Raw genomic sequence first — 27,857 nt, forward strand, 5'->3', positions numbered from 1 at the left:
TTGACTTCTGCCCAGGCCCAATCTGATTGTGTTTTTTTCCCTCTCTCTGACACTCCCCATTTTCAAATTGTGGTCCCTGACCAGACCAGGCTTCTCTGGGGATAATCAAGTCTTTATCACTGGGGACCAGCCCAACCCTGACTAAAGTCCAGTAGAATTACTTCCTCATGTTTTCTGTACACAGGCATGGGATGGGTGAGAATCCCTGATTTGATGAGGCCAAACTGATCTCCGTGAAATGATGGAGACCCGATCTGTGCCACAGAGAGCTTGTGGGATGTAGACCTGTGAGCCTTCGTTGCAGCACAGGACGGGATAGCCTCAGTGTTAAAGAGTGACCTGCGCAATTTGAATTGAGAGGAAGGAGTAAGTGATTCTGGTGAGGGGAGAGTCCAGAGCGTTTTCATAAGAGCTAAGCCACATTCACTGGATCTCCTCTTTGGAAATTTTGATCGTTGGGGCCTCAGGAAGAGCATTCCCATAAAGACGACATGGAGATTGCCTTAGTATTTATTGCTCCCTAACATATTACCCCAAAATTTAGCAGCTTAAAAAAAATCCCGAACATTCGTTCTCTCTCACAGTTTCTGCAGGCCAGGAATCTGAGACTGGCTAGCTACGTGGTTCTGGCTCATGGCTTCCCACGATGTTGCAGTAAAATTGTTGGCTGGGGCTTTAGCCGTTCTGAAGCTTGACTTGGGTCGTCTTTGGCAGGAGGTGTCCTCACTCCATGGGCCTCACAGGCTGCCAGGGACATGGGTTCCCTCAGAGCAAATGATCCCAGAGAGAACCCAGGAGCTGTGTTCTATAGTTCAGGCAGACCGTCCCTGGTACCATGTGGGAGGGGACGACTCAAGGTGTGGCTACCACCCATCGCTGGCCGCCATCTTGGGAACCATCCTGTGATTCCCCTAGAGATGGCCTGGGAAGTAGTGTGTGTTGAGAAAATGCAGAGCCTCTGGGAACAGAGAGAGGTGTCTGGGAGGTGAAGCTGATGATGTGTGAGTTCAGATGGGTAGGAGTGGGATGTGGAGCTAACCTTCAAACAGCTTAGTCTAGTTGGGGAATTTCATTTTATACATAACTATGACCCCAGGTGGAAAGCACTATGCATACAAAGGTACAGATGACAAATATGGGAGTTCAGAGGTTACCACCAGCTGCGGAGCTAAGTCACATTTGTAGGTATAGAGGTGGGGTTCGTGTCTGAAGGAAATGGTCCAGGTGTTGTTCACAGTGGGGTGGTGTGGCTCATCCACACTGTGTAGCGCTGTGGACTGCTGTGGGCCTTCCTCTACACACACAAACGTGTTGTCCTTGACAGTGTCTTTCTTGGCTTATTCTTCCTGCCAGGATGACAGAATTTGTTATGAATACTGGATTTGAAGGTAGAAGTTGAGGTGGCCTCACCAGTTGGTATGGTAGGGTTGACCCCACCAGCTTTTTTTCGGTTTTTTGAGTGGTGCAGGAACAGAGGATGGTAAAAGTGTCTGATTTCCTAGAGTGTGGTGACTCTAACCATCTTATTTATGTGGTAGTGTGTAGAATCTGTTACCGTTTGTAGCCAAGCCACAGAGTAAGTGTGGAATTGTGTGTGTGTGTGGTGTGTATCCAAGTGTGTGGCGGTGTTAGGTGTCCTGCACTGTGGGTGTTTTCTGAAGCCCCAGCCATTGTTACTTACAATGGATTACTTCTCAGAGATTCGTTAATCTCTTTCAGGCTACTTAAGGCTTAGTGACTAATGAGCAAACCCACTAAATACTACTCTGTTCCTGAAAAATGAGTTAACAGTTCCTGGAAAAAATGAGCTGTTTTCTCCAGTTAACCAGGTGGAGCCGGGTGTTCCCAGTGGTTCAGGTTATATTAAGCACTTGGTGAGTAAGAAATGATGTGATTCTGGAGACAATTAGACGTTTAAGTAATTAGAATTTATATCGCATTTTAATTAAATGTGTCTGACTCTCGCCTGTCTTCCCAGCCAGTTTGGGCAAGGCCCAGGTCCTTCTCCTTGTCAGTCAGGCTCCCCTGCTGCTGTTGGGGTGACCGCAGGACAACCTGGGATGCGGAGCTTTGGAGAGGGTTCACGTTCCTGACGCCAGACAAAGAAAAGCCTTTGCATCGGCCGTCTGTGGACCACAGCTGGACCAGTGCTGACACCATCTCCGGGGCCTCGGCATAAAACAAAGGCAGTTTTGTTGTGTCCAGAGTATGAATAGGTTTCTTTTCTTCTTTTCCAGGCAGATATGAAATTGGAGTTGCTTAACGGTCACGCAGGGGCTTCTCACTGCGCTGGCGGTGCACTGCTCCCTGGAGGAACAGGGATAGAGGGTCAGTCCAGGAAAAAGACTGAGTCAGAAGAGCTGGGCTGGGGACCCGCCTGGGTGACTGTGTGGGGCAGGTGTACACCCCTGAACTTCACTTGTACACGCCCTCTATACCCATCCAGATGCTGGGGAGGATAGAAAAAAGCTGTGTATTTGTAAGCCATGAGGCACTATCCAAACACAAACTGCTGTTATTTTAATAGTTGTACTGAATTTTTCCCCCAAAGGAAAATTTTACCTCCACCCTTTAAGTTACATATGCCCAACACTGGGTGATTATTAACCGTATTAATCTCGATCACATACTGTACAGTTTTTGGATAACATGAGTGCTTTATAATTTTAAATGTTCTAAAGTTTGCAAGTCTGAAACTCTGAGAAAAAGTTTTTTTTCATAAAAGCACTATCCTAGATCCAAATGGGTACAGGGTTTCCTTCTGGGGAGGTGAAATGTTCTAAAATTAGATCCTGGCGATAGTTTCACAATTCTGTGCCTACTAAAAACTACTGAATTGTACCCTTTCTAAAGGGTGGATTTTGTGGTTTGTGAATTATGTCTCAATAAACTGCTATTAAAAGCAAAGCAAAACAAAACACTGTCCTAAGTGTTAGCTCCCCAAATCCCATCATTGCCCTTCCTCCCCGGTGTCTTGGACATAGTAGCTGTTCAGTGCATACAGGTGACTCACGGTATTTGAGATCATCCACGTTGCACGGATGGTTGAGTGTGGAAGTAGGGGCTGCAGTGGCGGGAGTAAAACTCCAGGGGGCGGTATCAGGACAGGATGGGCTCCTGCCCCTATAACAGGTCCCCTGTCTCCCGGGGAGGGGCTGGTGCAGGTGCAGAGGCAGGCTTTGTAGGGAGGGGGTCCTGTGGCAACAGATGGCAGTGATGGTGGACCTTTGTCAGGGTGGCATGGGAGAAAGAAGAGGTACCACAAGCGGGTGAGGATCTGGGTGGGAGGGGCTGCAGGTGATCTTGGCTGTAGGTTAGACATGAGTCTCATGTTTGAAAGTCTGGGGTGCTAGTATTTTATGGTCCAGATTCTGGTTACATTGGCCTTCTAAATCAGGAAGCCATGTAATGACAGAGTGGGCTGACGGCCAGAAGAGGCCGGATTTGGGGAAGCTGGGGAGGGGGGATGCGGTGAGCCACAAGTTCTTAATTTTCAGAGTGTCCTTGAGTTGCCAGTTGAACAGGCAAGAAATTAGGTGAGGCCGGAAGGCAGAACCCAGGCCTAGATCTGGGCAGCTGCCAAGATCTGCTAATGAGCTCTGGGACTGTGGTGTTTGGTGGCCTTTTGGGGTTCATTTATAGTTTTTTCATTTGTGTATTCTTCTTATTCTGATAAATCTTCACGAGGAGTGTATTTTCAATTCCCTAGATGCGTAGGGTCCTGTACTCACACAGAACATATCCAGTGCCTTTTCAGATTGGTGATTGCAAAGCATAAACCACTCTGAGTTTTGCTCCAGCACCTGTAAAAGCTGCACCTGCAGAAACTGACTACTAAATCTTATGAAACCACATTTTCCTCTTCAAAGGGCATTCAGAGTCTCTTCCTGTTGGGTTTTATGCAGTAAGGATTCAGACAAGATTTTATCACTGTTGGTATCTTATTGTCAAAGACAGTCACCTGTTTAACATAGTCTTCTACTGAGAAATACTTAATTCTGAAGGGCCAAACTAGCCTGTCCCTCAGAGGACAGCAGTAACCAGGACCATATTCACCCGGGACTACTGGGGAGTCCTGCTTCTGAGGCTTCTAACCAACTCATTTTCATACTTACGAAAAATGATACATGCTCAAGGTGAAAGATTTCAAACAGTACAAAGGGATATGCAGTTAAAATCAAATGCTGTCATCCTCAACCCATTTCCCAGAGACAGCTGTCTTGACCACACTCTTTGTATGCCCTTCCGGAAATTTCCATGCAGGTAATGTGTATAACCATTAAAAAAATCCAAATGGGAACACGTCATGCACATTACTCTACACTTTGATTTTTTTTTTTATTGAAGTATAGTCAGTTTACAATGTTGTGTAAATTTCTGGTATACAGCATCATGTTTCAGTCATACATATGCATACATATATTCCTTTTCATATTTTTCTTTTTTTCTTTCTATTTTTTGCATTCTTTTTTTTATTGATGTATAGTCAGTTTACAATGTTGTGTCGCTTTCTGGTGTACAGCATAATGTTTCAGTCATATACATACATGTATTCATTTTCATATTTTTCATTATAGGTTACTGTAAGATACTGAATATAGTTCCCTGTGCTATACAGTATTAACTTGCTGTTTATATGTTTTATATATAGTAGTTAGTATCTGCAAATCCAGAACTCCCAGTTTATCCCTTCCCACCCCCTTTCCCTCCTGGTAATCATAAGTTTGTTCTATGTCTGTGAGTCTGTTTCTGTTTCGTAAATAAATTCATATGTAGTTTTTTTTTTCCCGATTCCACAGATGAGTGATATCGTATGGTATTTTTCTTTCCTTTTCTGACTTACTTCACTTAGAATGACGATCCAGGTCCATCCATGTTGCTGCAATGATTAATTTAACCAATATGGATTTTCTTGGATGTTTTCCCTTGTCTAACACAGATGGATTTTTTTAAACAGCATTATTGAGGTATAATTTGCAGTAAATAATTACTATAGTTTACCTTAAAAGTTATTAGTTTTAAGTGTACAGTTCAGTGACTTTTAGTAAACTTAGAGTCGTGCAGCTCTCACCACAACCCAGTTTTAGAACGTTTCCATCAGCCCAGTGCCTATTTGCAGTCACTCCGCATTCCCACCCCCGGGCAACCACTAATCTACTTTCTGTCTCTGTGGATTGATTTTACTCTTTTTAACTCCAACTGGTGGTCCATTTCGTGGAAGTACAGAAACGTGTTTCACTGTCCTCTATCCTAGCATGTTCCATTTTTTGCTGATGTTTTATTTTGCTGCCTTCCTACTTTTAAAAAACTTGACACGATTGAAAATTTGCCTTTGAGCCAGACTTGGTAAGAGTGATACGGGGATTTTAGCGAGGGCTGTGTGTGGATTTTCCAGTGGTATGACTGGAAGAAGAATTTTAGGGCCTGGTAATTAGCTGCATTTGAATAGAAGCTACCTTGGGGTTGTCCTTGATTAGAGAGAAGCCTAGGCATTAATGTGTCGTTTATGACCGTGGGGAAGTAAAACTAAGACCACACGTGATTGGGGCTGAGGGAAATGTATTATTTTCGGTTCTTCCTTTTTCACTTTGTCTCTAACTAGGAGGATTTCAGGAGGAGTTGCTGAGTGTTAGGAGTACGTCTTAGGGTGCACTTTTTACACTGCGTGTTGGAACCCGTTACTGGGTGTGCATTCTGACTGGCTGGTGTTTTGTTTTGCTTTGTTTTGTTTTAAGCAGGAGAACAGAATTATACTAAAATGCCTTGCACGTTGTAATGGTGAGCATTACTTTCTGAAAATTCAGTTTTAACTGTCAGTTGTGTGTGTCTGTGTTTCTGATGTAAACAGCAATGTTGAAGAGTCAATACCTTGCAGCATTGTGCTGCACACCAGAAACTGACACAACATTGTATACTGGCTATGCTTCAATAAAAATACATTAAAAAATAAAGTCAGTGCCTTAGGCGTTAGAGGTTCTCAAGTCAGTCAAGGAAACAATCGTTCTATTCAGGCTTCCTCTCCCTCTGAGCTGCGCGAAGAGTTCTCCCTAGGGACAGGTAGGGTGAGAAGACTAGGATAGGGTAGTTCACTGAGGGAAAACGTGTTGGCTTTTGGCTGGGAAAATGAGCCAACGTGTCTTATGCCATTTGGTGTAGATGATCACTACATAGAGCAGCTGTAAGGAGATGGATGGCTGTGAGTGGCCACTGAGCACCGTGTCTTTAAGAGTTAAGTCTTCTTATAGGGGTCCCTGCAGGGTACCGAATCCCAAGGAAGACTGAATGTGGCCAAATCCCAACACTGTTGAGTTGGAGTTGGAGGAAATGCACTGTTTAGCATTGGCCCATCGACTCTTGCTACGAAACCTTTATCCACCCACAGGTTAAAGGCTCAGTGCCATGAGACTCTCCCCCACCTGCTACTTAAGTTGCCAATCGCAATTCAGGCTTTCTGTACTTCTGACCAGTCAGCTGTAAATTGGGGGTTCCCACAACCCCCTTCTCAAGTTCCGTAATTTGCTAGAATGGCTCACAGAACTTAGGGAAACACATGCATACATTTACTGGTTTCTTGTAAAGGATATAATAAAGGATAGAGATGAACAGGCAGATGAAGAAGGATGTGGGACAAGGTATGAGGAAGGAGCAGTGGAGTTTCCATGCTTCCTCTGGAAATACCACCCTCCCAGCACCTCAGTGCGCTCACTAACCTGGAAGCCTCCTGAACGCTTTAGTTTATGGATGGTGCCTCCATCATGTAGGCATGAGTAAATATTAGTGAATATTAATTTAGTCTTCAGTCCCTCTCCCCTCCCTGAGGTATTGAGGGTGGGTCTGAAAGTTCTAAGCTTCTGATCATGGCTTGGTCTTTCTGGTGACCAGCCTCCATCCTGAAGCCATCCAGGAGCCCACTAAGAGTTGCCTGGAACATGCTTAGCATATGCACCCAGTATGCATGTTAGGGCTCTAGTTCTAGGCTGTTTGCAACAACTCTATAGGAGTAGGTAGATATTAGCCCAGTTTTACAGATGAGAAAACTGAGGCTCATGCTGGTGAAGAAACTGGTCAAAGGGGAGCCAGCCAGTGAGCCGTGGGGCTATCACTGATACCCAGCTTGGCCTGACTCCAGGCACTCGCTCCTTCCTTGAAATCAGCATTCAGAAGGGAGTGGCACGGTATAAAATGTTGAAAGGGACACTCTACATGGCCAGGCTTTCATTCTGTTCTGATGGAGAGGTCAAAAGCTTTATAGACAAGCAAAAGATAAAAGAGTTCAGCACCACCAAACCAGCTTTACAAGATTTTTTTTTTTAATGGAAATACAAGGGATTGAACCCAGGACCTCATGCATGCTAAGTGCGAGCTCTACCACTGAGCTATGTTCCCCCAGCCCCCACCAAGAAATGTTAAGGGGATTTCTCTAAGCAGAAAAGGCCACAACTAGAAACATGAAAATTACAAAAGGGAAAACCTCATTGGTAAAGGCAAATATACAGTGAAGGTTGGAAATCCTCCTCGCACAAAGCTAGTAGGAAGGTTAAAAGACATAAAAAAGAAAATCATCTATATCCATAGTAAATAGTTAAGCGCTACACAAACAAAAAGATGTAAAGTATGTTGTCCAAACCAGTAGAGGTTGGAGGGGGTAGTAAAAATGCAGGGTTGTGAAAATGTGTTTGAACTTAAGCGATCAGTAGCTTAAACAAATGATGATTGAAATTCACGGACAAATGTTAATTTTACATAAGTGCCTACAGTTCTCCAGCTACACTCATTCCCTTAAGGAAGAGTGTTCCCTGTGAGCCTCTAGTTGCTGAGAATAGCTGTGTGAGCATTGTGAAAATTTTCCAAATTAAAATTTGGTCCTTCGGTTCGTTAATTCCTTTCAGGGTTCTGACAGTCAGGTGCATTTCTTCCCTCCTGCAGAGCTCTCTTTAAGCTCAGTCAGCAAATTGGAAACATTTAGCTGGGGCGAAACCTCTCTGTCTTCCAGTGACCTCAGCGTAGAGACCACTGTGCCCTTAATACATTGTTAATACTTGTAGACGGCATGGCCTGGTTTCACTTCCTTATTACTGAGCAGTTGCTCTAGACTCTGTTTATATGATTGTAATTCCAGACTCTAAGTGATTATCACATTGGAAAGGACGGGCAGGTGTACACCTGTCGTGACACAGCCAGTTCTGTCTCCCGTCTAAACTTGCTTTGTGAATGGCTAGGAATAGCAGGAAGACAAAAACAGACACCGAAGAAGCAAAACCCTTTGGCTACAGAATCTGTCTCTTATTTTCCAAAATTGATATTCAGAAGGTGCTAAGGTCATGTACAATGACGAGTATTCGACTTTGCTTAACCCTTCATCCTAAGGCAAGCATCGGGCATCATCTGGGGCTTGTCCAGGCCCCACCCCAGATCTGTTAAGTCAGAATCTGTAGTTTTATATGATCCCAGGTGGTTTGTGAACATTAAAGTTGGAGCAGGACTGGTTGGAGAACCTCAGCCTGAGCCTGTAATTATAGAAACCGCCCGCCTCTGTGAGGAGGGACCATAAAACTTAAACTCTACTCATAAAATGACAGATTTGTTTATTGTTGTTAATTATCTGGATACGTGGCAAATACTGACCTATTCTATTATTTTCTGGTGCTCTGGTGGAACCTCTTCGGTCTGAGGACAGGAGTGGCAGGAACACGTCCCAAATGGAACAGAGATGACATCACTGAAATAGACCTTTTGACACGTTTTAGTATCCATTCCCTGCCCTCTCCCCCTCCCTGGGATAGAGAATTCAGGCATTCTTGAGATTTCTTGACAAGGTTCTGGCTTTCCCAGTTCAAGGCTTAACCAGGAAATATTTGGAGATAGGTTGAGGGGAGGGGATGAAGCATCATTCTCATTCTAATTCTCATTCTTGCTCTTTAATATTTCAAAAAACATTTCTCAGAGGAAAAAACAGGCCCCTGGCCTGTTTACTGGACAGGAACTCAATTTCAGTTATTTTGAGAGAGCAGAAAAACACTCCACCCAAAATGTTTGGAGCTCCTGCCAAGTGAGAATTTCTTTGCAAGTCAACAGGTCAAGTAACGAAGCCGGCTGGAACTCATTTATCACTTAAAAGAGTATTTGCATTTAGGTCGGAATAATTTGAGTAGGTTTCCTAGTTTATGCATGTTTGTTTTGGAGAAGGGGTTTCCAAAGAGGGTAGTTTTCCTTACCATCCTTATCACACAGTGCCACGTGGGCTTTTCCCCTTGGGTAGGGGGTAGAAAATAAAGGGAGAAAGTAATGGCATTCCATAGGGAGTATTTCCTAAAATCCTAATGTAGATTTATAATTTGAAGGCTGACATATTTTTAAAAGAAAGTCAAAATTATTCAGTGTAGAAATTGAAGTCTACTCCTGAGTCAGGGATGTGGTCCCCGAACTGCCTCCTTTATCTCATCCATCACACACACTACAAACGCCCATACAGACCAGCCCACCCCACCTCATGCTCACTCACTTCTAGCCTCTCTTCCTTCCACTGGCCTCTGCTCCCGCTGTCGGTCTTCCACCATTGCTCTGACCGAAATTTCTCTGCAGGATCACCAGGACACCAAGTCCAGTGGCCTGTTTGTAAATCTCTGTAGCATTTGGTCATGTCCACTTTCTCTCCTCCCATTATTCCTGGGATATTGGCCACTGAAGGTTTTCTTCCATGCTTTTGCTTCTTGGGAGCACTTGAACCAGACTACCTGAGTTTGAGTCCTAGCTTCACCGCTTATGTGTTTGGGGCAAGTTACCTAACTTCTGGGTGCCTCAGTTTTCTCACCTGTAAAATAGGGGTAGTGAAAAAACCTACCCCACAGAGTTGGTGTGAAATGCGTAGGAGAATGTCTGGCACATAGTAAGGGTTCCTTAGGGGTGAATCGTCATCGTCATCATCTTCACCACCATCATCACCATCATCACTGGCACCATCACCATCATCACCACCATCACCATCATCACTGGCACCATCAGCACCATCACCACCATCACCATCACCATCATCACTGGCACCATCACCATCTTCACCTCCATCATCACCATCATCACTGGCACCATCACCATCATCACTGGCACCATCAGCACCATCACCACCATCACCATCATCACTGGCACCATCACCATCTTCACCACCATCATCACCATCATCACTGGCACCATCAGCACCATCAGCACCATCACCATCGCCATCATCACTGGCACCATCACCACCACCATCAGCACCATCAGCACCATCAGCACCATCACCATCGCCATCATCACTGGCACCATCACCATCTTCACCACCATCATCACCATCATCACTGGCACCATCAGCACCATCACCATCATCACTGGCACCATCAGCACCATCACCACCATCACCATCACCATCATCACTGGCACCATCAGCACCATCACTTCTTGCCCTTTGCAGGCTCTTTGGCCTGCTTCCTAATTGCAGGTGTTCACTGCCTTTTTTCTTTCTTTCTTTCATAGGACCTCTCTTCTCTTTGGGCTTTCCCTTGACAGTCTTGGGGTTTCCCACACTGATATCTTTGGCCCTAACCTTTTTCTAAGCCCCAGAGTTTAATTTTTAACCACTGGCTAACTGTTTACATTCAGAAATTTTCTGAGCATATAAACCAAACCTGCCCCTGTGAAATGCATTCTCTGGTCATTTAAAGTCTCCCCACTCCCTCCTTCCATCTTAATGAGTGCCATCATGGATTTTCCCAGCTCCTGCTGGGGAATCACAGTTAATACTTGGTCTTTTTTTCCCCTACACCCTAGTCATCCACTTGGACTCCAGAACCTATGGATGGCCCGCCGTGGCATTTGGCAATATGTCTTTGCTTTTCTCTTCTCACTGTTGTTCCCTGGAACACACCCTCTGTGTTAGTTTGCTCCGGCTGCCATAACAGAATATTGCAGACTGGGTGGCTGAAGCAACAAAAGGTTATTTTCTCACAGTCCTAGAGGCTGGAAGTCCAAGATCAAGGTGCGGGCAGGGTTGGTTTCTGGTGAAGACTCCCCCCTGGGCTTGCCGTGCCACCTCCTCCTTGTGTCCTCCCAGAGCCTTTCCTCTGTGCACCTGCTTCCCTGGTGCCTTGTCCTTTCTTAAAAGGACACCATTTCTGTTGGATTAGGGCCCCGCCCTACAACCTTATTTAACCTGAATTACCTCCTTAAAGCCCTGTATCCAAAATACAGTCCCACTGGGGATTAGGGAGTTTTGTGGGGGACACAGTTCTGTGCACAGCACCCTGGGTGCTGCTGGTGGCTTCACTGATTTCCTCCCTCCCCCCTGTAATCCGTGTTCAGAACGATCTTTTGAAAGCACAGCTCTGACCCTCTCTGGCCCATTTCTAGTCTACTTGACACAGCGCCCCTGGCTCAGATGCCATGTGAGGACTCCTGCTGTGAGACTCCTGGGCTCTGTCCTTCAGGGCTCAGTTCCTTACATTTGCTCTTCTGGAAGCTGGAGATAATGTTGCTAACCCCATGTTGCTTAGAGCTAAGGATGAAATAAATGCTAACAAGTAACTGTTGTTTTGTTGTTGTCAAAGTCCTGGTCACTCTCCTTAGCTGGCCGTTCCAAGTCCTCCATCACTTTGTTACTCCGTGTGGTCCCCCGCCTGCAGCCTCCCCTCACCTGGGTCTTGTGGGTGATGCAGCCCCTGCAAGTGGTTAGATCCTCAGGTGATTTGCATGTGACATCCGGGCTCCTCACCTGGTTCTTAACTACAGTCCAGCTTTCTCCTGCTTCACAATGGACGCCACAATGGAGCACCTAGTTTCAAAATCCAGCTCCTTTACCTGCTGGCTTCATGTGGGTGTGGAGGTTTACAGACACCATCTCTACTTTGTTTCCACCTGAAAAATGGGGACAATCATAGCACTTGAAGATTAATTGAGATATGTAAATAGTGGAACTTCTACCTTTGTGATTTTTAATGGGATTTCATGTTTAAAACTAAGTACATTATTGTGTTCTTGGTTCATGGTACTTGTTTATTTTGTTTTTGAGTCAAGGTGTACTTCTGTGGCGCTGGCGGGGAAATGATGGTGGTGGTAGCAACCCCGCAGCCTCCGTGCTCTCTCGGCCTGACCATGGAACAGGGTCCTCCTGGCCTTCCTCAGGGAGGATGTGAGCAGTAAAGGGTGGGACGGTGAATCTCCTTTTACTGCGGAGGGTCAGTTCGTTACTTCTCCAGTGGCAGGTGCAGAGAGTCCTTCCAGGTCTCAGAAGTGGCCAGGAACCAGAATGGGCCTGTGTGTCTGATCTGTGACAGGAACTCAGTCCCTTGGTGCCACTTCAGCCTGTTACGGCTGTGAGAGAGGCCCTGCATCTTTCTGCTTAACCCCAAAAAGTGGAGTTCTCCTTCGGTTTTTTAAAAAAACCTTTCCAAATTGACAGAAAGACTTCAAGAATAAACAGCATAACAACAGGTGAATACTCTGCGAGATCACTCACCCACTGCTCATGTTGTAGCCCTCTTCTTCATTGTTCTCACACGCGTAGTGTTGTATTTTCGGAACCGCTGGAGGGGAAGCTGCCTGCATCACAGCCCTTTGTCCCCGAATCCTGCCATTCGTATCTCCTAAGGAGAGGGTTGTTCTCGTCCACAACCCCAATACGGTTTCAACTTCACCAAATTCAGTATTGATACAACACTTTAATCTAATGTGCCATTGTATTCTGGTTTTTGAGAACTGACCCAGTCATATCCTTTACAGAATTTCGTTTTTCTCTTTGGTTCAGGACCTGATCTAGGATCAGGTATGACTTCTGGTTGTCATGTCTTTTTAGATTCCTTGAATAGGGATCCTTTTCACAGCCTTCGTGGCAGCGACATTTTGGAGGAATGCAGCCTTCTCCTCTTAAAAAAAAAAAGAACGTTTCTCATTTGGGGGCCTGTCTGATGTTTCTGTATGATGATTCAGGGTCTGCGTTCTTCATCTGAATACCTCGCAGTGTTCTGGGTGTCACATTCAGAGACTCGTGTCTGCCAGCCTCCTGGGTGATGGCGATGCTGATCATCCAGTAAAGGTGTTGTTCAGTTTCTCCTCTGTGTGGTGACTGCACTTTTCCATTCCAATACCTAATTAATCTGAGGAGGCTCTACAAGTAAATTTTTGTGTATGTTAAATAGCTTTTACGTTAGATTATCTCTTAAAGTCTTTCAAAATTAGGGAGACCCTACCCGGGCATATTTGAGCGCTGTGTCAATAGGCAGGCAGAAACTTCATACTCTTTACAGTCATTTGCACTTACACCATTTCCATCTGCAATAACGTGAGTCATCCCGTGGGCTATTGCTGTGAGTGTGCACTTTACTGGTTGGCTGTTAACTTTTGAGCTGCCCATGGGTGCCCTCTGCTGGCACTGTGGTGCATACGCACCTTTCTGGAATTTCTCCTGCCGGCTTTCTCTTTTGGTGGGTTGGTCTCTCCAATCATTGCACAGTTACGGATTGTGTAGTACAAACAGTTTTGGAACCTGATTTGTTTATTGACTGTATCAAGAATATCTTTCCCTGTAAAATACGTACACTTCTACATCATGACGTTAATGTTTGCATAATTTTCTGTTACATGAATGTTCTATTTAGTATTTAAATAATCCACTTTTGCTAGGCATTTGTATATTTGATTTTTTCCATTTCATGTAGCACTAAAATGAACATTCCTTGTAGATATACCATTCATATGTGACTAATTAAATTGAACTTGATAAGTAGATAGGAATTTGATAGGTAAAAATATGGGGCAAAGAGATTCTAATTTGAGAAAATTGCCTTGGCCAAGTTTAGGATGTATTCAAGAAATAGGAAAATCAAGTTTGGCTGAAACCTGGTGGGGTAATAGTGCGAAGTGGTTGGGAAATATGTACTGTAGGGCTCTTTCTATTGAAATGATAGACTCCAACTCCAACCGTAAGTGAAGCAGAATAGAAACTGATTTGTTTAATAAGTGGGAACCCCAGGGTGGCCGGATCTAGGGGCTCAGAGGCTGTTGCTTCACCCCTCTGCTGTCTCCAGTTCTGCCTCAGTCCCCTCCTGGCTTCCGCACTGGTTCTCCTGCCTGCTGGCTGGGGAAAGAAAAAGCCCCTCCAAATGGACATCCAGCAGTTATAGGAAGTGTCACTTTCTCCCATTACTCACTGAGTAAACATCAGGGAAGACCTGTAGTTGGTGCTTTTGGGGTCAGATGTCTACCCTTAGACCAGTCCGTCTGCACAAGGGATTGTGGTGGCTGCCTGGGCCAGATAAGCACCAGTGCACGCCTGTGCCCAGGGCATAGGCAGGAAGTATACGGTGGACTCCCCCCAGGATCCCCATGGAGCAGGTGAGGTGGGATTCCTTAAGGAAAAGATGGTGCTAAACAGACAAGCAGGAGATGTCTGCCACTATGGTTGGGCTGCTCTCTACCAGAACATTTCAGGTAGGTCCGAAGTTGGTGTGGTCAGTGATGAACGAAAAGAGGGAAAGGATGAGAAAGGCATATCGTGCAAGTTGGATGAACAGCTCTTGGTAGTGTTTCCTTATGGAGCAGGAATATGTGGAAATGATTCCTCGTGCTTGGACCTTGTGCTTGTGGCCTTCCGCAGTGGTAAAAAGAGGCTAAAAGAGGTGCATCGTGTACACCATTTCCAGAGTCATCTTTCTAAAACTTTTTATCCTGTCTCTCCCTGGCTCAAACACCTTCTGTGGGGTTTTTTTGCACATTGTATTAAGTATACAAGTTTGTCACTCAGGATCTTTCATGGTCTGTCGCTGAGTTACATTTCCATTTTGTTTAGCTTACAGCTTCCTTCTACTTAATATAAGAATCTTCAGTCAACTGAATTTTTTTGCCGTTCAATTAACATATTCCATGCTTTCCCCACCGCTGGTTCTCTGTTCTTACTTTTCTCACATGCTAGAATGTCTTGTCTGGGTCTGACTGGAGAATGACAGCTGGTTCAAAGAGATGGATTTTACATAGCAGTCCTAAGATTGTACCTGAGCAGGGAGAGCAGACATTTCAGAGGTCATGGAAATTCTGAATCCTCATGTGTATACATAAGGCATATAATACCTGCATGAGCCATTACTTGCTTTCTTTATTCCATGTGGATTGGAGCCGGAAGCCCAGGGTAGGCGCCGCAGTACAGAATGCAGCCCCTGCCCTGGAGGGGAGTCCCTAGAGGCACAGAGGGACTGGCAGATGGGCATGTCATATCTGTGCTGATGCTGAAGAGAAAGCTGGGAGGAAGGAGGGCTTCTGAGAAGAGGTGGCATTTTGGCCCGAGTCTTAAAAGATGAATGAGTTTAGCAGGCAGAAAAAAGGTGGCATTTCGGGCAGAGGGTGTCAACACCAAAGGTCAAGGACATGGGGATTTTGAGGACTCTGAGGAGCATGCAGGTGGTTGTGACTTGCATTGTTACGTGTGTCGATGTTAGTATCTTTTGCCTTAGTTCGGGCTGCTCTAGTAAGTTACCATAAAGTAAGGGGCTTATAATAGCAGACATGTATTTCTCACAGTTCTGGAGCTGGGAAGTTCAAGATAACGTTGTTGGTTGATTTGATACTGGCGAGAGCCCTTTTCCTGGTCGGCAGATGGCTGTCATCTTGTGTCCCCATGTGGTGGAGAGAGAGCTCGAGCTCCCTCTCCCCCTCTTCCTACAAAGAGGGCACTAATCCCGTTGTGGGCTTTATCCTCATGCCCTCATCTAAACCGAATCACCCCCTAATACCACCACATTGAGGGGGAGGGAGTCAACATGTGAATTTTAAAGGGACACAGACCTTCAGCCCATAACACTTTCTAATACTTGTGGCTTTAGGAGGAAGTTTTTTCTACTAGTGATTTTGTGACCAAATGTAGCATATCAGTGAGGGCCAGGGACTCCCATTAAGCACATTCTAGTCCAAGAACATGGCTTTGATGCCTGTCTCCGTAAGTGATATCATGGATTTCAAGAAACCAGAAAATTTATTCTTTCAAATAATAATTAAAAAACCCATTTATCCTATTTCTAGATATAGCATGAATAACACTTATAGTTGTCCAAATTTTGGTATCTTTTAGGAGAAAAATACAGATTGATTTTTTGTTGTTGTTAAAAATAAACTTAAGACTTAAGGATAAAGACTTGCCAAAAATAGAGTGTATGACACTAATATAAAAAAATAAAAGATTAATTATAAGATGAATATAGACTATCTTGGTGCGTGTATATTTTATACACTAGACACAGATTTTTTTTATTGAAGTGTAGTTGATGTACAGCAGAGCAATTCAGTCATACATATACATACATATGTATTTTTCTTTTCAGATTCATTGCCATTATAGCTTATTACAAGAAATTGATACAGTTCCCTGTGCTATACAGGAGGTCCTTGTTGTTCATCTCAGATTGTTTTTTTAATGCTTGACATTTTAGGTTTCATATTTGCTTCTAATCCAAGGAGACTATACTGATATCCCTTTTTGTCATGTATATTTCAAAAGGTAGAATTTGGCCTTTTTTTTTTTGTTTGCTTGTTATGTAGAAACAGACCATCACCCACCTAAGGGAGGGGCTGCCTTTATTTTTGCCTCCTGACTCTCAGGAGCTGCCAGCTAACCCAAAGGTCAAGGTTAGAGCAGAAAGGGTCTGCGGAGAGGCTGGGGTCCAAGGAAGCGGATCTGGTGACTTAGGAGTTCTTTTGTCAGCCGACCAGGGCGGTCACTGCGCAGGGCAGGCTGCACAAAGGGAAGCGGGTTTCCCATGTGTTTGCACACGGGCATGGGCGCACCTGCACCTGCTTTAGTGAACACGGAAGGGGCGGGAGGACCTGGCGCTTCACCTGCAGAGGTTTCTTCTCTTCTCAGTGCATGTGGCTGAAACACCCTCTTTCCAGGAAGGGGAAGGAAAGGAAAGGAAAATCAGACTGCCGTTTTTTGTTACACTGAAGCCAGATGCTGCTTTAGATAAAGTCATAATGGAAACAGAGCTTTATTTCTCCACCAAGTCACGCAGAAAGCTCGCCCGGGAAGCTTGGCTCGCAGGGCACCATTGTAATCCAGGGTGGAAAAAAGCATCCCCCAGATGGCCTTTACGGGAGATTACTGGCTGGTAATCCTTCCTTGTCCTAGAAGATTAAGTCTGCCCTGGTGTAGCTGTGGTCAGCTGAGCGGTATAAAAATTTAATAAATTGTAGTTTCTTATGAATCTGCCAGTGTTCGGCGTTTGCCTGAACTGTTTGTACATCCGGGCGATGTTGCGGCACCGGGCCCGCCTTTGTTTACCGAAGCAAGCGCGGCTCGCTGCCCAGGTTGTCCGTTGTTGGCCCGAATGAACAGCAGGTGGTGAACAGAGCCTTTCCTCGGGTTGCTGGGGATAAGTCATTTATTAAACAGCTTGCTTGTCCGGAGGGTGTGACGGCGGCACCTGGGCCAGGAAGCCAGGCTCTCCGAACCCTGGGCTTGATTCCTTCCACGAGGTTGCACGGGGCAGCCCTCCAAGGGAGTACAGGCAGAGCGGCGCGCAACTGAGGAGTATCAGGCACTTGTAAGAAACACCATGCGTTCTGCATCCGTCTGGAATAGCCTGTAGAGAGATGGAGTTTTACGAGGACTACCAGTCCCCGTTTGACTTTAATACAGGAGTGAACAAAAACTATCTCTACCTGTCTCCTAGTGGAAATGCATCTCCACCAGGATCACCTGCTCTTCAGAAATTTGGTAACTAACTACTAGCTTTCTAAAGTTAAGTTTGCTGTAATGAAACTTGGCCACAACTTGGGATTTGCCTAGCTTTAAAGTTAGTAGTGTAAAAAGATATCAGGGTGTTGCAGCCTTGCATCTAGTTAATAAAGCTGTTATGGATTCCAAGCAGAGAGCTAGATGGCTCATTAAACATTTAGAATATATATATATTTAGAATATATGTATACATGTATATAAATTTAGATAACTTTTTGTATGGGTGTTAGAGGTCTTATGATCACCTTGAGTTCACTGAGCTGATAAATAACAAAATGGGAGAATCTAACGGCCTCTGCATCTGGTCATCTGTGTAGTTAATGAAGGTCCTCCCCCTCCCCGGATTTTGTCTTTGCTAAAATAAGGCTTAAGCATCTGTAGCACTGACTAAATTCAAGTACCTTCTGCTAATGGAGGTCCTGGATTTTGTTCTGGAATACTGTGAGTGTCATGTTGAAAAGGTTACCTAGGGGAGAGATTTTTTTTTAAGAGAAAAACTCAAAGTTGCTCTACCTTTGGACGCAGTCATTCCCTCATACATGCTAGTATGAGACTGTTCTGAAGGCCAGGAGCCACCACCAGGGAAGTGCTCAGTTTATCAGCCCAGGCAGCACGAAGCTGGAAGCGGCCTTAGCCACGTCCAGGCCAAGCCCCTCGTTGTACGGCTGACGCTTGGAGACGGTGAAACGGACTCTGTGACTTACCAGGGGAGTAAGCAGATTTTCCTCGAAGTTAACGTTTTCCTTAGTGAAGAATAGGTCATATTTTGCTCTTCTTAAGCTTAAAAAGTGGGTAATTGAGGGGGGAAAAAAAACGGTAAAGGCTACAGCCTGGAACCTAGTTATAAGTATTTCGGGGAGCATTTTAAAGCAGTGTTCCTCTAACCACTGGTTGCAATCTGTGGCCACGTTTGGCGTGTAGTTTGGATTTCCAAGAAGGGAAAAATGTTCACAGTAACAGGGTAGAGCTGGTCGCCAGAAGTTGGGGACTGGTAAGCAACAGCCAGACATCTGCTGGGGAAGGCGGGGTCACCAGGAAGCCCTGTCCTCTGCTGTCCTTCCCCTGGCCCTGTGGCCCTCCGTAGCACCCTGCAGGAAAGTGGTTCCTCCGCTCTGCCTGCCCCAAAAAGGATGACATCATCCACCTGAATTTCTGGGTCCTACGTGTAAGAAGTGCTTTGAGAGCAACACATAGGGCATTAGAGCTCAAGGACAGAGCAAAGCGGAGTGATGAGGGGCCGTTGAAAGCTGGGATCATATTTACCTGGCCTCTGGGAGAGCTAGGTGATCAGCCTGCGGGGGTTCCAGATTCCCAGGGATTCCGCTGCCCGTTTTAGTTCTCCCTCTCACTCTCCTGCGTCTCTGTTCCCCCGCCTTTCACTTTTCCCTGGTGCTGTAAATTGCTGTGCTGCCTTTGGGTGTTTTCCGTGAAAACAAAAACAGTTGGTTCGGCTGAGCTGGTTTCTAGGAAAATTTCGAACACGTACCTCCCCGATTCCTGGTAGCAATCAGTAGGAGCCTGAGCACGTGGGATTAGACACAAAATGATGAAAAAGCAAGTGAACAATGAAAACGGAACACAAACTCATGTACCCACTAATGCTAGGATGTATGTTTGCTTTGATTAAAAAAAAAAAAAAAAAGAAGGGGGAGAGAGAGCAGTGAAACGAACAGAAATCACCATAAGTAGTCATCTAGTAAGAACACGGAGAGGCTAAAATAAACAAATAAAAGTGGAGATTGAGAACAGCCGTAACTAGCACAAAAAGCCTGTGAATCTGTTTGAACATCAAGCATGAGGCGTAGGTGGAATAAATACAGTCTTCTGTGTGTTTGTGGCCTTTGTATTTCTAGATAGGAGCTCTTAGGATGGATACGTCCATTACAAGTCCATGTAGAAGCTCACGTGGCTATTGACCACGATGCATTCTCCTGATCAGCAGACAAGCCGTGCACAAAGAGGACTGATGTTAAAAGGAATCAGAAAGGCTGGGAACACTGATCGGAAAAGCATATTCTTTGATATTTATTCAGAATGCCATCATGGGGCAAATGAGAAAGTAATGAGATTTAATCTGTAGGCGGAACGTTCCTCAGAAGCAGTCTGAGTGAAGGACAGGATGCGGGCCAGTGGCTGGAACAAAAAGAGGTCTTTATCCGGGACTTTTAAACTCTCTTGGTCCAACCAGCTCATGTTCAGAAATGCCTTATACTTCTTGATCCAGACCCTTCATAAACACAGATATCAGTGGCTGAAGCAGAATTCAGTGAAGGAGAACTTATCCTCACTATGGCGTGAAGTTCTCTGATATTTTATATTATTCCATTTCTTCTTTTAAAAATGCTCGTTCGGTACTGCTGAGTGGATTTCACAGCCCACAGTTTGAAAAACATTGATTTCAGAATCTAGAATATGAGCTTCATGAGGGATGTCAGTCTTTGTTCACTGCATTTCCCCAGAACCTGGAATAGTGCCTGACAGCTATGGCTCTACAAATACTTGGTTGAATGAATGAATGAAATGAAACTGGCAAAGACTAAATCACACTGCAGTTCATTTTACAGTTGTGAGCACTGAGGCCACGAGAAGTGTTGTCAAGTCCCCAAATCACAAAGCTTCCTTAGTGTAAGATGGGACTCACACTCACCCCTCAATTCTCAAGCCAGTGGGGTTTTTTTTTGGTTAGTTTGTTTGTTGATCACACAGTCTCCACCTGTCTGGTAACAGGTATCATAGAACAGGTTAATCATTCAAGGCATAACCTTTCCTTTGGTCAAGGGTCTTACCACAGGGTAGTTAGTTAATTCTTTATGTGCTGCTTAGACCTGGACATCCCATGTTGGCTGCATTTTATCTCCCATTCTGTGAACACCTTCAAGGATAATTTCCCAAATGTTATTTATGTAGAGTCACTCTTCCTCTTAAGATTTTTTTTTTTAATAGACATACTAGGGATTGAACTCAGGACCTCGTGCATGCTAAGCATGCGCTCTGCCACTGAGTTGTACCCTCCCCCAGATGAATTTTTTAATATACACAGAGATGCAGCCCTGGTATATAAAAAAATCATTGGTTATTTCTAATGACTTCAGGAAACAGGAGCCGTTTAAAAATCCAACATTTTAGTTTTATGCTATCATGTTTGAAACTCTAAAAATCCTGAAAAAAAATCAAACAAATTCCTTAGCTCGGAGTCCTTTTCATCCTCTTTTATGACCCTTCTTGATTTCTACTGTGTGTCATTCTCCCTTCTTTTAGGGAAATAGTTACCACTTCTTGAAAGTTTTTCATGACCGTAAAGATCTTAAATGGCAAATGTATGGTAAAAATCCAAGCAGAATTGAAGAGGTGTAGAATTTTCCCCTTTTTATTCAGGGGAAGATTTAAGGATGGAGTGACTTCCCCTCTGGGGATCCCCAAATTCCTCTGTGGCTGACCTCTTTCCCCTCTTCCATGGAGTGTCCTGGTTACTTGTTTTACACTTGATTAGGGTTGAGGGGATGGATGGCTCTGAAGTAATTGACTAAAGAGTTCTCTTTCTCTCTTTTTCTCTTTCTTTCTTTTCTTTTCTTTTCTTTTTTTTTTTTTTAAGATGAAAGAGATTTAACAGTTAATTTAGGAGTATTTGGAGGGAGCACAAGAAACATTTGAAAATACTAAGGTGATCTCCCTTTGCGTGATCTTTTCTTCCTCCTCCAGTCTTCCTGTGAAGTGAAGTTTGGGGAGGGTGACCTTTTTTCTTGGGCAGGAAGTTGACCACTGTTCAGAGCCCCACTTTCAGAGTTGAGTCCCAGCAGCACAGTCGCCCGATCTGGCTTGCAAGCGGGTGCTTTCTGCCTCCTTCCTCGACCTGGAGGACTTTCCTCTTTAATGACCCTGTTGCTGCTCTGTTCATCTCCCGGGTTCCTGGGCCTTTCCCCCCATGGAGTGACTCGGGTTTCCTCAGCTTTCTTGTTCCTTGCTTCCTCAATGATAATTACTTGACTCATTTTTCTCCCCTGAAATTTTACTATTCTTACCGTGAGCAAATGTGGGAAAATTACAGCCTGCAGGAATATCAGGTGTTCATAGCCCGTGCTCCTGAATCTCTTCCAAAGGTAATCAGTGTCAAATAGCAGGTATTAGCGGCTCCCTTGCCCTAAGTCAGTGGGGCTTTTGCTCCCCTGTGGGCATTTGGCCACATCTGGAGAAGATTTCAAGATGATTTCGGCTGTCACCACGTGGGGTGCGGAAGGGCTGTTCAGACATTGAGTGGGCAGCTGCCCGGGATGCCGGCTCCGACGATGCATGGGAGACCCTGCCCCCCGCCTCCAGAATTGTCTGGCTCAAAATGTTCATCATGTCCGGTTGTGAAGCCCTGTCTTAAGTGGATCCTTTGCTTTTAGGATCCCTTACGGAGAACTACTTTGATGTGGGGACCTCCGAATATTCCTCCCCCTCTTCTGGATTTTGTTACATCCGGAAACAAAGAATGAGGCATAGAAAAGCTGGAGCTCCAAAGCACAGATATTTAAGGGGAAAAATATCTTTATCTTGTGATCTTTGTGGATGCGACCACTGAAGATATTTTGAACTGTATGTTGTATTTTGTGTGTGTGTGTGTGTATGTGTCTTGGTTAAAAAAGGGATGCACATTTCTTCTTATATATGCTTAAAGAAAACGATCCTAGAGACTGAAGTTTCTTGTTCCTAGTCGTGTTTTAAAGCCATCTTCACCTCTTTGAAGACTGTGTAAGAGAAGTGTATATGGTTTTATTTTCCAGTGAAGCTCCTAGGGCTTCATTATACTTTTAGAAATTCTCTCTTGAGTAGACAGTGTTAACATTCAGACGCCAATAGCAGATATCTCAGACGCCTCTTCTGGCAACTTCTTCCCTCCTACCTGAATTTTCTTGGGGGTGGCAGATGTTAGATTCTTCCTGCTAGAATATTATCTGCGCCCCACCTAGCCAACCCCGGTGCGTTTTCTGTGTACACACTTTCTCTGTCACATGGAGGTAGGTGCCCTGCTCCAAATGGTAACAGTCTTTGGATAGATTATGTATGAGACAGGGTTGTATTTCTTTAGCAAAGTGACATTTTATGTCTGTTTTAAAATAGAAAAACCTTTGTAGGTGAAAGCAGTGAAGTGAGATGGAAATAAAATAAAAAGACAGGCAAGGTAGGCAGTGAAGGGAGACGGGTTCTTATCGTTCCCTCTTAACTCCACAGGGTGACGTCCTGCAGGGCTTTTGTTCAGAGAGCGTTGCTGAGCAACAGTTTTGTGCCAGACCCTGTGTACCAGAGACTGTTGGGTTAAACCCACAGGACTGGAGCACAGCACTAAGGTCAAATGTTGCCCAGCCTAGTGGGCTGTGTTCTAAGCACCGAAGGCATTGTACGAGAGGGTGTTTTGCCCAGGGTGGGCCCAGGTCACCAAGTCCAGAGAATTCCTCCAAGAACAGGAGACTTTTCATGCTGATTTATTAAAATGAATAGGACTTGGAAACAAGGAGATGGTTTCAGGAAGAGAAAATAACATGTACAACGACATAAAAAAGGAAAGCATGATTTGGAAAGAGATGGTGAAGGTAGTTTGCTGTCTATAATGTATTTGTGGATTAGGATTAAAATGGATTCAATCCATTTTTAAAGCTGTGTAATTTTTTTCTAAACAGGAGCAACTGTTTGCCATATGGGTTTTCATTAAACCAATTATAACTTTAGTTATTAGCAGTTGGGAACACATGTGCATATAGCACTGTAAAAATATATTAATGAGTCTTTGTTAAATTCCAACAGGCTTTTACTATTAGCGTAATTTTTGTTGTACAGTTAAGTTACAGTTCCATCTGTAATTTTGAATAACATTCATTGGTTAACAATAAATGACAAAAGCTCAAACAAAACAACCAAAAAAAAAAAAAACCTGTTGTGAATGTAATTAATGCCACTGACTTGTATGCTTAAAAACGGTTAAGATGGCAAATTTTATATTATATATTTTACCATTATAAAAAATTAAATGGGAAAAAGAAGTAAGGGAGGCAGTTAATTTTATTTTGCTTTTTGAGTTAATACATTCCTTAAAAAAAAAACCCTCAAAGGTGTGGAGGTAAAGGAACCCTCCTATACTTTTGGTAGGAATGTAACTTGGTGCAGCCACTATGAAGAACAGTATGGAGGTTCCTTAAAAAAACTAAACATAGAGTTACCATATGACCCAGCAATTCCACTCCTGGGCATATGCCCCCCAAAAAACTCTAATTTGAAAAGGTAGATGCACCCTAATGTTTGTAGCAGCACTATTTACAATATCCAAGACATGGAAGCAACCTAAATGTCCATTGACAGATGAATGGATAAAGAAGATGTGTATGTGTGTGTATATATATATATATATAAATATGTGTGTGTGTGTGTATATATATATATATATATATATATAAATGGAATATTACTCAGCCATAAAAAGAGTGAAATGAATGCCTTTTGCAGCAACATGGATAGACTTAGAGATCATCATATTAAGTGAACTAAGTCAGACAGAGAAAGACAAATATCATATGATATCACTTATTTGTGGAGTCTAAAGAAAAGATACAACTGAACTTATTTATAAAACAGAAACAGACTCACAGACATGGAAAACAAACTTATGATTACCAAAGGGTGAAGAGGGTGAAGGATAAATTAGGAATTTGGGGTTAACATGTACACACTACTGTATATGCATAAAATAGATAAACAACAAGGACCTACTGTATAGCACAGGGAACTATATTCAATATCTTGTAATAACCTATAATGGAAAAGAATACATATATATAACTGACTCACTTTGCTGTACACCTGAAACTAATACAACATTGTAAATCAACTATACTTCAATAAAAAATTTTTAAAAATCTACATATACATTTAACAAAGCAATAAAGTTATTATAAAATTGAAAAAAAAAACCCTCAAAAAACATATTTCCCTAGAGGACCTGCAGGTTGGAAGATGCAGGGAGAGCACTGTTGGGGAGGGAGGAGGGCAGGTGAAGACAGCAGCAGGAGATGGACAAGGTAGGTTCTGGATTGTCAAGAGCAGTGAGCTTTACTAGCAGATGGAAGCTGTACAAGGATTTACTGCAAGGAGTGCTGTGCTCAGAGTTACAGTTTAGAAGGCTCACTCTGGTGGCAGGGGGGTGAATGGATTGGAGGGGACAGAGACCATCAAGGAGCTCTGGGGGCCAGAATCTAAGCAAAAAATGGTGAGGGCCAGAACTAAGGCAGGAGTGATGGGATTGGAGGTGCGGTGGTAAATGGACTCCTGGGAGGGAAAGATGGAACCACATCTCAGAGAGGTAAGAAAAAAACCCAGGGTGGGTGGTGGGCGGTATCAGAGGATGGGAGACTTCAGACTGAGGTTCAGTGCTGCATGCCTTGGGGATGTCAGATGAGATCATGACCGAGAACTGTCCGTGGTTGAAGGGGCAGAGGAGGGGCTGGTGACGACTGCTGGGGGTTGGAGACTAATGGGAAGTGAGGAAGTGACAGCTGTGAGCCAAGCTTCGTGCGGGACAAGAGGAGAGAAGAAACAGCCAGGATGACTTGCAGTACATGGGAAAGCGAGGCAACAATAAATCCTTATCGGTCATTGAATATGTGCTCACTCTTTATTTCATTACCCTTTAAAATATTCTTATAAAAAACCAGAGAGCCAGGCAGTATTATTGCCTTCTTACTTTTTTTAAAACAGCTAATGAATGGGTTTGGGGCTCAGTTTCCTGGGGCTCAGTTCCTTAGGGCTAACCTAACAAAGTGCCCCAGACCGAGTGGCTTAAAACAACAGGAATTCGGTATCTCTATGGTTTTGGAGGCTGGAAGTCCAAAATCAAGGTCTGAGCAGGGCCAACCTTCTGACATCTGCAGGGAAGTCCTTCCTTGTCTCTTCCTAGCTTCTGCTGCTTGCTGGTGATCCTTGGCTTGCCTTGGCTGGAGCTGCATCTCTCTGATCCCTGCCCTCCGTCGCCACACAGCATTCTCCCCCATGTCTCTGTGTGCTCTGGATCTTTCCATGATGTTCTTTCTGGGTCTGTGTGTCCAAACTTCCTTTTACTTATAAGGACACCAGTCATTGGGTTAGAGCCCACCCGCATCCAGTATGATCACATCTTAGCTTGATCACATTTGCGAAGACCCCGTTTCCAAATAGACACATTTACGGGTCCTGGGAGTTGGAAGTAGAACATATCTTTTTCAGGGGACACAAATCAAACCGCAACATCATCTACTTTAAAAAAAATCTCTGACCTGTGTTTCCTATCTTTATGCAATGAAGTGTTTGAATTTAAATGGTCCAAAATTCTTTTCAGACCTAATATTGTATGAAAATGGTTAAAAAGGTTTTCATTGATAATCATACAAAGTCTTGAAAGGAAACATTTGGCCTTAATTGTGAAGAAAAAAAAAAAAGATCAAAGACAAAGAACTGGAGGGAAGAGAGAGCTGTTTAGGTGGGGTGCTCCGATGTGGAGTGACTGGGCTGCACCCATCACACCTGGGCATCAGGGTCCTCACCAAGCTCTCAGTTGTGCCTTAATTTTGTTATTTTATTTTAATGGAGGTACTGGGGATCAAACCCAGGACCTCGTGCATGCTAAGTACACACTCTACCACTGCGCTGTACCCTATCCCCTCCCCACTGTGGCTTAATTTTAATTGTAGGTTCTAAATTTGCATTAAAAAAGGCTTTGCTGCTTTCCCTGTTTGACTGTTTTGGGACTGTGTGGCGAGTGGGTGGCTGTGCATTAGGTAAAGAGAAGAGAAGCTTCATTTGATTAAATCTCTGTTCAATAAATTAGCTCTAATGAAATTTCTATGAACATTTGCTTTGTTCCGGGCACTGTGAGGACTGAGGTGAAAGATGAGGCTGTGACATGAGGACCTTGTTGTCTGGAATTGAGGACTGTCCAGACTGAAGGCTTTTCCGCACCCTTCCTCGTCTTCCCCACTGTTCTCACTCGTTACACTTTTCCACCGAAGCCAAAACCCTAAGAACTTCATTTTTCTCAAATTACTAGCCAGTTCTCTGACGTCTGAAGGATCGCGTTTCATCACATCAAAGGCACCCCAGATTTTAGGATGTACCATTATTTTATATTTCATTGAGGGGAAAAAAATTGCTGCAAGTTGCACTAAAAAAAAATGCCTTAATTTCACTTAAAGTTTTAATTTTAATGCATATTAACACTCTTTCAGATTTATTCAGACATACACATTGACCATAACCCTCCTCTGCTTACTTTTTAAAGTTAACTACGTTAGTTTTCCTGAAACATCTTCACATGCATTGACTAACTTACCTGAATTCCTTTCAACCAGGAATAATCCATGTCCATTTTATTTATTTATTTTGCTGTCATAAGAAGTCTGTGATATGGGCTTTCTTAAAAGAAAGGTCGGCGATTTTTCTAGGCCACCGACACCTGTTCTGCAGATTTCGAGGCACAGTTACAGGTGATAAACAACTTTGCCGCCGGGACTGCTTAGCCAGCTGGCTGTAGGATGCATCTCGAGTTCAAAGATGTAAAATAGAGAAGGAAAAATGGTGTCTCAGGATTGGGGGGCAGCGTCCTCCTGGTCCCTGTCCTTCTCCTTCTCTCCCTTGGCAGGCGGCCTCCCGCCTGGCCTGTCGGTGGGTGCCAAGCTCTGCCCCTCAGATGAGACCCTTAATCCCATGCGTGCCATTGAAGACAGATTGTCACTCTGTTTGCACAACTAGACGAAGAATTAAGCAAGTGGCTAAAATGTTGATAACCTGGTGGGACAAATTATCACCAGTTTGCAGTCCCTGGGGCTGGATAATGGTATCCGTGCCTTTTAAGCCAGGTGCTCACACTCTCAGTGAAGTAGGAAGCCTCGGCTCTCTGATTCCAGCTCCCCTTCTGACTTGCTCTTTGGAATTTCTCTAAGAAAAGCATGTGTGAAGGAGCATGAGTTTAGAGTCAGAAAGACCTGTGTATTCATCTCTGTGGCTCTGGGCAAATTACCAAACCTCAGAGGGCCTCAATTTCCTAATGGAAAGCAACACTACAAATACTACTTTTCTTGTTGGGGGTTGGTTATAAGGTTCTATTTTTTTC

The 27,857-nt window shown here is 44.1% G+C and overlaps 1 protein-coding gene across 7 annotated transcripts in view; it reads left to right on the plus strand.

Moving 5' to 3' along the window:
• Nucleotides 1–27,857, plus strand: part of TPD52 (tumor protein D52) — an 80,802-nt gene that overhangs the window by 23,916 nt on the left and 29,029 nt on the right. Inside the window, exon 1 of one of the 7 annotated variants that reach the window (XM_032470060.1) lies at nt 2,229–2,328. The exons of 3 other annotated variants lie outside the window; for them this stretch is intronic. In XM_032470060.1, the coding sequence (XP_032325951.1) occupies nt 2,244–2,328 (85 nt within the window). In that variant the 5' untranslated portion in view covers nt 2,229–2,243. Of the gene's footprint in view, nt 1–2,228; nt 2,329–17,417; nt 17,726–27,857 lie in introns of those variants that run through there. 3 more of the 7 variants (XM_032470057.1, XM_032470059.1, XM_032470061.1) reach the window with 3 other exon arrangements.

This window comes from Camelus ferus, chromosome 29 (assembly GCF_009834535.1).
Source record: "Camelus ferus isolate YT-003-E chromosome 29, BCGSAC_Cfer_1.0, whole genome shotgun sequence".
Classification (NCBI taxonomy): Eukaryota; Metazoa; Chordata; class Mammalia; order Artiodactyla; family Camelidae; genus Camelus; species Camelus ferus.